The 12,500-nt window shown below is 43.5% G+C and overlaps 2 protein-coding genes across 2 annotated transcripts in view; both read right to left on the bottom strand.

Moving 5' to 3' along the window:
• Positions 1-294, bottom strand: part of RNASEK (ribonuclease K) — a 6,476-nt gene extending 6,182 nt beyond the window's left edge. The window contains exon 1 of the mRNA XM_085847845.1: positions 124-294. Within this exon, the coding sequence (XP_085703971.1) occupies positions 124-201 (78 nt within the window). The 5' untranslated portion in view covers positions 202-294. The remainder of the gene's footprint in view (positions 1-123) is intronic.
• A 7,050-nt stretch (positions 295-7,344) lies between these two features.
• Positions 7,345-12,500, bottom strand: part of LOC147016380 (uncharacterized) — a 9,584-nt gene continuing 4,428 nt past the window's right edge. Inside the window, exons 2-6 of the mRNA XM_085847840.1 lie at positions 11,784-11,826; positions 11,497-11,655; positions 9,511-9,616; positions 8,169-8,220; positions 7,345-8,016 (exon numbers count right to left, since the gene is read on the bottom strand). Of these exons, the coding sequence (XP_085703966.1) occupies positions 7,989-8,016; positions 8,169-8,220; positions 9,511-9,616; positions 11,497-11,655; positions 11,784-11,826 (388 nt within the window). The 3' untranslated portion in view covers positions 7,345-7,988. The remainder of the gene's footprint in view (positions 8,017-8,168; positions 8,221-9,510; positions 9,617-11,496; positions 11,656-11,783; positions 11,827-12,500) is intronic.

Raw genomic sequence — 12,500 nt, 5'->3', positions numbered from 1 at the left:
CATTAACAAGAAAAACAAAACCTTTCAAGGGAAACCTTCAGCATGAGTAATGTCCCGTTTCGTGTTTGTCCCTCCAAGGTCACGACCCAGGAAGCGGGTTCGAGACGTTCACAGCAAACTTACCAACATAATAACGCCCCAGATACTGAGCACCAAACCGCAAGCCGCCAGCTTGGGCCCGCACCACAACAACGACGCCATTGTTCACTCTCACTCGCAGTGACGGTCACACCAACACGTCACGTCACGATGACGTAATTAATTATCCGATTAATTCTTGTCCAGTGGATTCATCGACAAGTTTTATCAACCGGACATGTTAACAAAAAAAAAAAAAAAATGCCGCACGCAAACTCCGAAGGAGCATCGCTCTCAAAAGCGCTATTCATACACCGCCCGGAATCAAGGGCGTGCGGGTGACGTCACCACATTTGCGATCCGCCATCTTGGAGTACAAGCGCACAAATAAAACGGCCACGTGGGAATGACGTCAGTGTTTACATTTATATTAAAATGGTGAATTTCTGCGCTGTATTTTGTTGTGGAAATCGTGCCGATTGGTTATCATATCGTGTGTGTGTGTGTGTGTGTGTGTGTGTGTGTGTGTGTGTGTGTGTGTGTGTGTGTTCGTGTGTGTTCGTGTGTGTGTGTGTTCGTGTGTGTGTGTGTGTGTTCGTGTGTGTGTGTGTGTTCGTGTGTGTGTGTGTTCGTGTGTGTGTGTGTTCGTGTGTTCGTGTGTTCGTGTGTTCGTGTGTTCGTGTGTTCGTGTATATGTGTGTGTGTTTTTGTGTTTGTTTGTTCGTGTGTATGTATATGTGTGTATGTGTGTGTGTGTTTTTGTGTTTGTTTGTTCGTGTGTATGTGTGTGTGTATTTTTGTGTCTGTGTGTGTGTGTGTGTGTATTTTTGTGTTTGTGTGTGTGTGTGTTCGTGTGTGTTTGTTTGTTTGTGTGTGTATTTTTGTGTTTGTTTGTGTGTGTGTGTGTGTGTGTTCGTGTGTGTTTGTTTGTGTGTGTATTTTTGTGTGTGTGTGTGTGTGTGTTCGTGTGTGTTTGTTTGTGTGTGTATTTTTGTGTTTGTGTGTGTGTGTGTGTGTGTTTGTTTGTGTGTGTATTTTTGTGTTCGTGTTCGTGTTCGTGTGTGTGTGTGTGTGTGTGTGTGTGTGTGTGTGTGTGTGTGTGTGTGTGTGTGTGTGTGTGTGTGTGTGTGTGTGTGTTAGCTGTTTAGTCCGGATTTAATTCCCGAGCCGCCTGTGAACTCTTTGGTACTTCGAAAGGAGTGCGCGTTTGCGTCCGATACAGGTTGCAGCGACCCTCAATGGTTTTAAGCCGGCTGTCTCGTCTGCCAGCATTATTTGTTTCGTTGCGGCGTCTTTCTTGAAGAGGTGACGAAAGGAGGTAAAAGTTTGGGTCCGGAAAACATCCGAGAGTATTGAAGGAGATGGTAGAACAGGCAGACTCATGTCAACGTCGTGCTGACCCGCTCTGCCGACATGAGTCCGTGTCATTGATGTATTTTAGTCGGACCGTTGCTCGGACGATGTGATAACCATTGTTCACAAAAACCTCAAATCAATGATCCAGCCACACGTAAACTGGCGTCCAAACTTTTCCACGTCTTCATGTTGTGTTCCAGGGTGTAAAATGTTTCATTAAAAATTCACTAAATCTCGATATGAAATGGTTGGAAAGTTCATCTCATTTCTGGACCAAGCCGTATTTGGCAATTCATCCAGGTCTGTGACGTCTGTTACCTGTATTGTGACATCACTCTCCAGACCAAGCGTCCAGCACATCGACATTCCCAAACAAACACGAAATTTCGACTTCACAGATCACGAATGGACGTTTCTTTGTCCTCCGCTTGTACTTCAATATCGCTACTGGGTGTGTGTGTGTGTGTGTGTGTGTGTGTGTGTGTGTGTGTGTGTGTGTGTGTGTGTGTGTGTTTGTGTGTGCACAATTTGCTGAGGTTACTAAGCACGCTCCGTAGTACCACTGCAGTTAAACTTTCATTACAATTTGTGATGACAAGTAAAGGCAGAAACAAACAAGAGGGAAGAAGTGATAAAAGGAAGAAACAAGAAAAAGAGCAATCAGAGATTGCAGACCTTCGCCAGGACTTGCGTTGTGTGGTGTTTGTGTAGTTTGGTGTGGTGTTTGTGTACCGGTGTGTTACGTAATTAAGAGACATAACTAGAACTGCCACTTTATAACTGCTGGTAGTGATGACCGGGTACCAAGACGTCCCGCTTTGATCGGACACCTGGCCTGGACCCATGACGTTTATATTATTATTATTATTCACTTGAATTCAGAATGGGATTAAAATAAATTAAATTAAAATCAAAGGGAAGACCAAATCGGTATAGTCCTGCATCGGAGTAATCAGAAGGAACCCGAACAAGCAAAAAGAAAAGATGAAGTCATCAGGACGAAGCTGGATAGGATTCACATTTCAGCTGCTGCTCCTCTCCCCTCAAACCCATCCAGACACAGCCAAGTGAGCCTTATTTAACAACAACAACAAAAAAAAATCAAAAAAATTTAAAGAATTCTGGCTGCCAAACCATGTGTCCAATCGAGTTGGAATTTAAAACATGTATTCCCCATCGCTACAAGATCATAAATTTAAAGTTTCACATCGATTGGTTAAGTCGTTCCAGAGAAAACATTTAATGCTGTTCTTCAATCCAACGTGGTTGCCAAACCATGAGACCTATCAATTATTCTTTAACAAACTTGTACACCCAAGGCATGAGGAACATTTGTGTGAAGTTTCCCTTTGATCTATGCAGCCGTTCTGGAGAAGATTTTTGTGGGTTTTAGGGTAAATCCAAAATGGCTGCCAAAACCATGTGACCAATAATGTCATATGTGTGAACCTTTTGTTCCTCATGGATAGGCAGTCATACGTGTAAAGTTTCGCCTCAATCTGTTCAGCCACTACAGATTTTTGAAGAAAAAAAAAATATATATATATACATATATATATATATATATATATATATATATATATATATATATATATATATATATATATATATATATATATATTGATATACTGTATATATAGATATATATATATATGGCTGCCAAATCACGTGATCGACGACGTCATAAATTTTTTTTTTCCTGTGGACCATTTTATCACGAGATGACCCATAAACATTTTCACACTGATCAGATGTAACTTCTACATATGCAATTATGACGTCATAACAGCGACACCGATGATGTCATTTTTTTTTTAAATCGCACATTCCCATGAGGAATACTTGCCATGTTCAGCCTGGCGTACCTCTGGCAGTTTCAATTTTTTTCCTTGGTGCAGTCAACAGGGGTCCAAAGTTTCTCCAATATGGCTGCCACTCCACGTGAGGTACGACCTCACAATTATAAATAAAACATTCTACGTGAGTAGTCGCACCTCTGTTGAAAATTGTCTCAATCCGACTAGCGGTTGTAGAGAAAAAACACAAAAGTTCTGTGCGGACAAACAGACAGACAGACCCAAATGCAATACCCTCTCTTCCGGCGAGGGTAACTAGAACGGCACGCGGTAGAGTACGTACCTCCGCCAGGCTGAACAGTTTAGGTTTGGTATCCCACCGATAGGCTGGATCTGGATCCGGACCTGAACCAAAATCGAATCAGCTTGTTCTCGTCATTGAACGTTTTGAGATATTTTCACACATTCACACGAAACAGCGGTGAAAACATAATCTATGTCCACCTTTGATGATGGTATAACAAGCCTGACAAGGATGATTCAAAACATGGCACTTCATACTTTTGCCACAGACTGAAGTAACAACCTCACCATTTCATACCGTGCTGGAGTTGCTGCTCAACAACGATGGACTTGGTGGATTCGACTACATGAGCATGCAGTGATTGTGTTTGATCCAATTTCAATTTCCAATTTGCATCCAATTTCCTTTGATCATCCTTGAGATGTCTCCACAACTTGATTGGATTCCATCTGTGGACAATTCAATTGATTGCACATCATGTAGAAAGAAACACACCTTTCTATATAAAGGTCCCAAAGCGGACAGGACATGTCAGAGCAGAAACTCCACCATGAAGTCCAAGGAACTGTCCGTAGAACTCCAAGATCGAATTGTGAGGAGGGGTATGAAACAATTTCTAGAGTGTTGACAGTTCCCAAGAACACAGTGAACTCCATAATTGGGAAGTGGAAAGAATATGGAACCACCCAGACTCTTCCTAGAGCTGGACATCTGACCAAACTGAGCGATCAGGCAAGAAGGACCTTGGTCATGGAGATGACCAAGAACCCAATGATCACTCTGACAGAACTACAGAATTCCTTGGCTGCGATTGGAGAACCTACCAGAAAGGTAACAGTCTCTGCAGAATTTCACAAATCCAGGATTTATGGGAGAGTGGCCAGACAGAAGCTCCTCCTGAGAAAAAGACAAAGACAAAGACACACGACAGAACACTTGGAGTTTGTAAAAAGTCATGTGAAAGACTCTGAGAGCCTGAGGTAAAATATTCTGTGGTCTGATGAAATGAAAATTGAACTCCTTGGCCTGAATGCAAAGTGCTACATCTGGCGGGAACCGAGCACAGCTCATCACCCATCTAACACCATCCCTACCGTGAAGCACGGTGGTGGCAGCATCAGGCTATGGGGATGATTTTTAGTGGCAGGGACTGGGAGACTTGTAAGGATAAAGGGAACAATGAATGGAGCCAAATCCTTGAGGAGAACCTGCTTCAGAGTGAAAAAGACCTGAGACTGCGGAGAGAATTTATATTCTAACAGGACAATGACCCCAAGCATACAACCAAAGCAACACTGGAATTGCTTCAGAACAAGAACGTGAAAGTCCTTGAGTGACCCAGCCAAAGCCCAGACTTGAATCCCATTGAGAATCTGTGGAAAGACTTGAAGATTGCTGTTCACCGACACTCCCTACACAACTTGACAGAGCTTGAGCAAATCTGCAAAGAAGAATGGGAGAAAATCCTCAAATCCAGATGTACAAAGCTGATACAGACATACACAAGAAGACTCGAAGATGTAATCCCTGCCAAAGGTGTTTCTACAAAGTATTGACTCAGGGTATTTGAATACTGATCAACGCAAGACATTTCAGATTTTCATTTTTAATTAATTTGTAAAAAAACAAAACAAAAAAAAACATGTTTTCACTATTATCATTAGGCCTTAGTTATTTTATAACTTGGTTTACGCAGTTCTTCAGCTAAAATGTAGGGTCGGTAGGATGAAATATAAATATAATTTCAATTTTTAGAAATTATATTTATTAACTAGCATGTGGCCATAAAAAAATAAATTCAAACCGCGAGCAAGAAGCAACAACCACACAGGCCGTTCCTTCACTCTCGCGTGCCCATACGTGTGTGGCCCGGAAGTTTGCATATCGCAGTTACGATTATTCGCAATTTACTTTTAATGGCCAATTATTCAATTAGCGCCAACATATTTTGCCTTTTCGCAATGTCATCGCAAGGAAAAACACAAAGAGAAGAGAAGAGAAAAAAAAATATTACTTCCTGGTTCGGAGCATACCAGCTCACTCTGATGTTACCGAAATTTATGCACCGTCTAATATGAAAACAATCACAACTTGGGGCATTGTGTTTATCTATAAATGCACATAAGAAATCGAGAAATTATTAGAATACACGGTCATCACTATCCGGAAGTCCGTACGTTGTAACCCGTAATGGGGAACGCAGCTGAGGATCTCTCCCCATCGGCCACACCTACGCAGCAACGTGTCTTGTCATTGGTTTGGTAAATAAATGGCCATAACTTGGGAAGCATTTGTCCGATTAATATCAAACCTTGAAAAGGCACATCCTCAGGTCCCCAGCAAAAAACCTGGCAAGTTTCAATTAGATCGGATCAGTGGTTGTCGAGAAACAGCGGTCACACACACACACACACACACACACCTGGAATTATAGATAGATGATTTTTTTTCGGATGTTCCATGGAAAACACAAGGGTAGGTGGTGGGGGGGGGATAAATATAAATCCCAGACCAGGAGGATCTAAGAAAACATTGAAGATGGAAGACCATTCAAATGCAGGATGTCCATGTTCACTGTATCATCTGATGTGAAAAACAATAAAGAAGGATCAAAACTTGTTTTTACAATATAGTTTGGCATGTTTTTCTTATAGAAACCTGTTGGATCATCAAACAAATGGAAACAATGCTGAGAAAATTACTGTCCAAGTCGTAGATGTGTGCGTGCACACCAGTGCATAGTGCTGGACATGATAAAAAAGGTGTCTCCGAGGAGTCAACACGCACAAAACGGTCAATCAGAGCCATAACCAGCTCTTACTTTTCAGCGGGCATCTGATCGCACCATCTCCCCATCCCCATGAGCACATCAAAGGCTGATTTCTGGTCCGTTGAAGGCTGAATATCAGTATCTCGCAGGGAAACTTTGATGTACTTGGCACCAAAATCTTTCAATACGAACAGCGGTGTACAACTTTCGATGGAAACAAAATCGGCATGATCGAGAGTAGCCTGCGAATCATCCCTGCTGCTGCACTGAATTGATGCAATCGTTCAGCCAGAATATTCATCAAGATATTGCGTGATTAAATCACCAATACAGTCACTCAAATTTATACCGCTGACATACTTCTTAACAATGACTTTTGCCCAAGAAGCCACAGTCAATCTGAATCACGCTGGCCACTGCTCAGATGCCATGACCGAAGACGACTGCGCAATTTGGTTGAAGGTGACTCGGCCTTTTGGTGCGCGCACACAAAATTATATTTTGAAAATAAATGCCGACGTTTACATTTCGGGTTTTGAAACTTTTGCACCTTCGGCGGAAAATGTATAAATATAAAAGGCTAAAAATGTGTTTTATATTTATATTTCATTTTGGCAAATATACCGTCGGCGGATCCGTAAACCAAGTTCTAAAATAACTAAGGCCGAGTGGGGTATGTTTATGTGGATCGGTGACAAAATTTTTTTATTTTAAATTTAATCCATTTTAAATTCAGGCTGAAACAAAATGTGACAAAAGTCAAGAGGTGTGAATACTTTCTGAAGGCACTGCAGATGGCATGAAAGGAGTGCGTTCATCAATTAAACATCACCGGCGGTGATGTGGTAATGTATGCTCCTTATTGGTCAAACATCATGCGCTTTAATACAACACACGCCACAAGGGGAGGATTTCAATTCCCAAAAGAGCTCCACTCGTGCCGCCGTTATTCCCTCCAGGTGGAACATGACCATTCCTTCATGGCAATGAGTACAGTTTCACCCCAAAAATAAATAAATAAATGCAGACAACAGTGGGTGTTCAGGTTCAATCATGACATGGACGCGTGAATACTTCTTTGAAGTTCTTCACCTGGCGCCAGTGTTTTAATTGAGACAAAAGTGAGATATTTCTCCTTTGTGATCACATTTACAGCAAGCATCTGAACAGAAAGTTTGAAAAAGCCAATCCCTCTACAATGCCATATATATATTGTACTACATTTATTTGATAACAGGAAGTGCCAAAGTATTAAATTTGTACGCAAGTGATATTCTTCAGGGAAGAACACCACCACTGAAGAGCTGGGAATTTGTGAAAAAAAAAAAATCATAAAGTTATTGTTCCTTCAAGAGGATCCCAGGATTCACCGAAAGCTTTGCATTCTCGATAGGTGACGAACAAACTCGAACCGGGAGGATAAAGGTTCGTTTAAACCTTGCACAGGAATCACAAAATACAATTATAAAAAAAAACAAAACAAAACAAACAAACAAAAAGGCACAAAGTGATCCAATAACGATTGTATTTATTACATGTAGAGCGCTGTCAAAAGTAGCAAGTTTGTAAACTTGGTCACAATAGTGATGAGGCACTTTGGAGAAATGGCTTACTGCAGGCTGAACGGCACTGTGGTTGGGGTGGTTAGGGTTATAAAGCACGTGGTTATAAAGGCATCTTGTTGTCAGTCCATCCTCACGAATATTGCCACACTGGGGGAGGGGAGGAGGGAGAGAGAACATCATGAACATTGGGGTGGGGGTTGAAAATGAAGGGGGCCCAGGGAGGGGGGGTGTAGTGCAATTGTTGTTCCACATGCAGCATCAGCTTGTTCAGGACATGCAATCAAGCAAACGTCACTTACCGACTATGATGACGATCAAAATGAGAATAACCGAGATGAGAATGGCCCACATCTGTGAAAAGCAAAGGAGTAAAAAGGCATTTGGTGAGAACCTAAAGATATTTATACATTAAACTTCAACATGTCCTCTCCACTTCCTAAATCTTCAGGGTCTCCCTCCCCGCCCCCCCCTTCATTCATTCACCCCAAACCTCCTTTTAAATAGCAGAGATATGGAGATTAACCTAAAGGCTTCACTGAAGGTTGAGCCAACTGCAGTCTTGTATAAAGCAAACGTCAACACTATTCCAAAAAGTTATTTTGCCCTTTTTAACCCCTGACCTTTATTAGTTTCCCCATGCATGTGAAGAGCGGAAGGCAGGGTAAAGCTATTCGTTCACTTCTGTCCGTCCAGCCACGATTAGATTATCTTACTGATCACCCAACATCCATCAATCAATGTCAATCCACAATCGAGGAACAAGTCGAACACAAATCAGAAAACAAATAGGCGTTTAGCGGACTTTGTCTCCGAATTCATCCCAATTGCATGTGCGCAGAGAGGAGTGAGACAATCTTTTTTTTTTTTTTTTAAACTGTTTGCCTGCCTGGCAGTCAAACAGAATTCAGAATCATTCCAAACAGGAACCTCACTGGTTTTAAGGACGTTACAAAGGGCACAAACAGGCACGAAGAACTAATGTAAAAGACAAACTTTCAAATTAATTAAATCATTTCCATCGAACCTTTAAAATCTTGATTTCATTTCAAATTGTATACTTGGGTAAGGTGTTCGATCAACTCTCCAGTTAACATTTGTGATTGTATTGTGCCCTGCACAGGTGAAACAGAACAACAGTCAACGGCAATGAGTAAATAAACAAACACGACCACATTATCTTACTGATCACCCAACAACAGCAAAACACCAGACGGCCTGAATTACAAATAGATCAACTATCCCAGCTCCTCCACGAGCCACGAGTCTCGACCCTGTACTGCAGGGATACCGCGATCGACGTCGATTCGAAGTTACGTCGTCGATAGGTACCCAAGCTTTGAAGTACGTCTCTTTACATCGAAGTTACCTCGTTCAAGCCAGCTGCTTTGACAGTCTGACACGACGCTGCCTTGGCCGTTGTTCACATTCAAATTCTTTATTATTGTCCACATAAAATAGGGGGAATTTTTCTTCCACTGGGAATCGACCCCAACCCTTGACACGGCGTCAAGCTTTCAATTCAATTGACTGGGCGGCGCAGGAAAATTGGTGACAGAAAGGCCGAAGCACGCAAATTGAATGATGTAACTTCGATGTAAAGTGTACTGCACTTCACTCTGCCTTCGTGCCGCTCTGACGTACCGTACTTCCAAAGTCCTTGCGTACAGGGGTGCGATTCGTATCGATAAATAGTCATTGGTTTCGATAATCCCGAGTCCAAACCGTGCTCGCGGTGATGAGAGCGAGCCTGTGGACAAGAAAGTGCATAAAACTGTAAATCTGGAGGTGAAATTGGATGCTGTACGCAGAATGGCGATGTTTGTCGGCGCTGAGGTTCGCCTCCAACAACCGTACGTACAGATTTACAAAAATGCAGAAAAAAACATCTGAAAGTGCTAAAACGTGCCACGCCATTAACATCCAAGCTGATCAAAAAAAAAAAAAAAAGCAGGTTTTGTAAAGTGGATGAGACTGGACTTTACTGGAAAAGGATGCCATCCAGGACATTTATCTCCCATGGGAGAAGAAACAAAAAACAGCCTCGGTATTCAAGTCCTCAAAAGACCGCGTGACCCTTCCGCTCGTTGGCAACACAGAAGGCCAATGCAAGCTGAAGCCGCTGCTCACGCATCGCAACAGGAACCCAAGGACAATGAAGGGTTATGTCAAATCCAGACTCCCCCTCGCTCGGAAAAGTAACACAAAAGCCTGCGTGACGAGACAAATCTTCAAAGAGTTGTTTGTTGACTATTTAGTGCAAACATTGAGGGAATACTGTAGGAGGGAAAAACGTATATTTTAAAATTCTTCTCATTTCAGACAATGCTACAGCCCATGGACTCGATTTTGAAGACCCTCTGCCCCAACATCAAGGTTCTTTTCCTGCCACCACACTCCATGTCATTCCTCCAGCCAATGGACCAAGGGGGTGATCGCTGCATTCAAATAATGTTACCTGAGGACATTTGATCAGGTGATCGCGGACGTGGCAGGTGAGCGAAAGTTAACCCTCAAGGAATTTTGGAAATGTTTCAACATTATGCATTGCGTCGACATCATCAGGAAGTCGTAGGATTAGGTAACGGAGTGCTCTACGGCACAGAGCCTGGCCAGACTTCGTTCACGACCTTCGTAGATTTGTCGTCCTTCCTGGTCTACAGCAGGACATTGTCAGACTCGCACACGGTGTGGACTTTGAGGAGGTGGATGAGGACAATGTTGTGGAGTCATTCAGATCTCACAATGAGAAACTAACAAATTAAGATATAATGGAGCTCGATGAGCAGCGGGCTTCTGAAAACGTCGACGACGGAGAGCGGCACGCGGCCAGAACTCCCGACGACAAACTATCTCTCTCGGCTTTTTGGAACTCCTTCATGAAGCTGCAGAGATCATTGAGAATGGAGATCCATTCAGAGAACGATCTGCAAAAGTAATCAGAGCAATGCAAGATTCCATCTCTTGCTACAAATACGTTAACAGGTCAAAAGCACGAGGCCACGAAACGGACATCCCGCGAAGTTTTCGTTAAAAAAAAAAGGTCGCAACTCCAGCCGCCGAAGAAAGCAGCAGCTCTGAAGCACGGCACTTCAAATTCTGCTGAAGCTGCATCCTTACCTCCTCACAATTTTCCGATGTTGAGAATGACACGTGCCGAACAGTCTCCTTCCTTCCATCTGATGGTATCATAGATATTCCATGTCTCTCTCTCTTTAGCCTAACAGTTTTACCATAATCCCCCCCCTCCCCACCCCCCCAGCCTTATTCCATTATTGAGAAAAATTGATTCAATTCAAGTCGCACTGTTCAAGAACACATCAGAGACATAAATTGGAGATATCCCTCTATAAATAAATAAATAAATAAATAAATAAAACAATGTGCATTTCACCTTGTTCAGATCAGACCCGGTCCCACCTACAACCCAATCACCATTGTGTACAGCAACACTTTTTTTGACCAGGTCCACAGTGACAAGACCTGCCTATTCAGTCATTATGGATACTGGGAAACGTGGAGGAGACACATGGGCCACGTGTGGCTCAAGTGACCGTTGGATGGTGACAAATGTTCGGTGCATCGGTACAGAGAGCACGCGGTGGAGTCCGAAGACACTCCTTTAACCACCTTGCAGTTTTTCCACCATAACTTGCGACGGAGACGAGTGGCGGTCGTTTCAAAAGTCGCGGCGCCGACCTGCAATGCCTCGGCTCTCTCGTCGAGCTGCGACAGTTTCTCGTCGCGGGCCAACACCCGCTCCACGTTCCCCCTCATCACCCCCATGACCTGCAAACGACGGGACGACCGATGATCGGGGCACTTCGGGCCGCACGGGCAGAGCGAGACGGCGACATGGCACAAGAGCCAGCAAAATGCCAGAGGATCATGGGTGCAAATGACCCCCAAAGCCTTACCTCATCCACCTGCCCTCGTGCCTGTTGCAACTTCGCTTGAGACCTAAAACAAGAAGAAATCCCAATTAGGGCTCAGCAAACTCAAACACCTCACAGCGAGCAAACATTTTGTGTCGTCTCATAAGATCAAGTCAGATTATGTCCACATCCCCCACTCTGGCATGAGAACCCACTCACCCCCTCCCTCTCAGGAGAGAGAAGCTGCCCACCACCCCCCCTCATGGGGGGGGGAGAAGCCCCCAAACCCCAATATGCAAAAACCCACTCTGTTTATTATTTTCACTTCATCTGTATCTCATTAACCAAATAAAGATGGCGTTACTTCACGGATCAGTTGTTTTTAATAATCATCTTTGTTATGAGAGCCGGGAGGACTTCGTTCCACCTTCTAACCACGAAAAACACACACACACGTATATATACACACACACACACGCGTACACACACACACACACACACGCGTACACACACACACACACACGCGTACACACACACACACACACACACACACACGCGTACACACTCACACACACACAAGCACTCACACGCGTACACACACACACACACGCGTACACACACACACACACACACACACACGCGTACACACACACACGCGTACACACACACACACACACACGCGGACACACACACACACACGCGTACACACACACACACACACGCGCACACACACACACACACACACGCGTACACACACAC

The sequence above is a fragment of the Eptatretus burgeri genome, chromosome 11, assembly GCF_056783735.1.
Source record: "Eptatretus burgeri isolate ZD-2024b chromosome 11, Ebu_testis_v1, whole genome shotgun sequence".
Classification (NCBI taxonomy): Eukaryota; Metazoa; Chordata; class Myxini; order Myxiniformes; family Myxinidae; genus Eptatretus; species Eptatretus burgeri.
The sequence above is the reverse complement of the archived record's forward strand: the minus strand, read 5'-3'. Positions and strand labels throughout refer to the sequence as shown.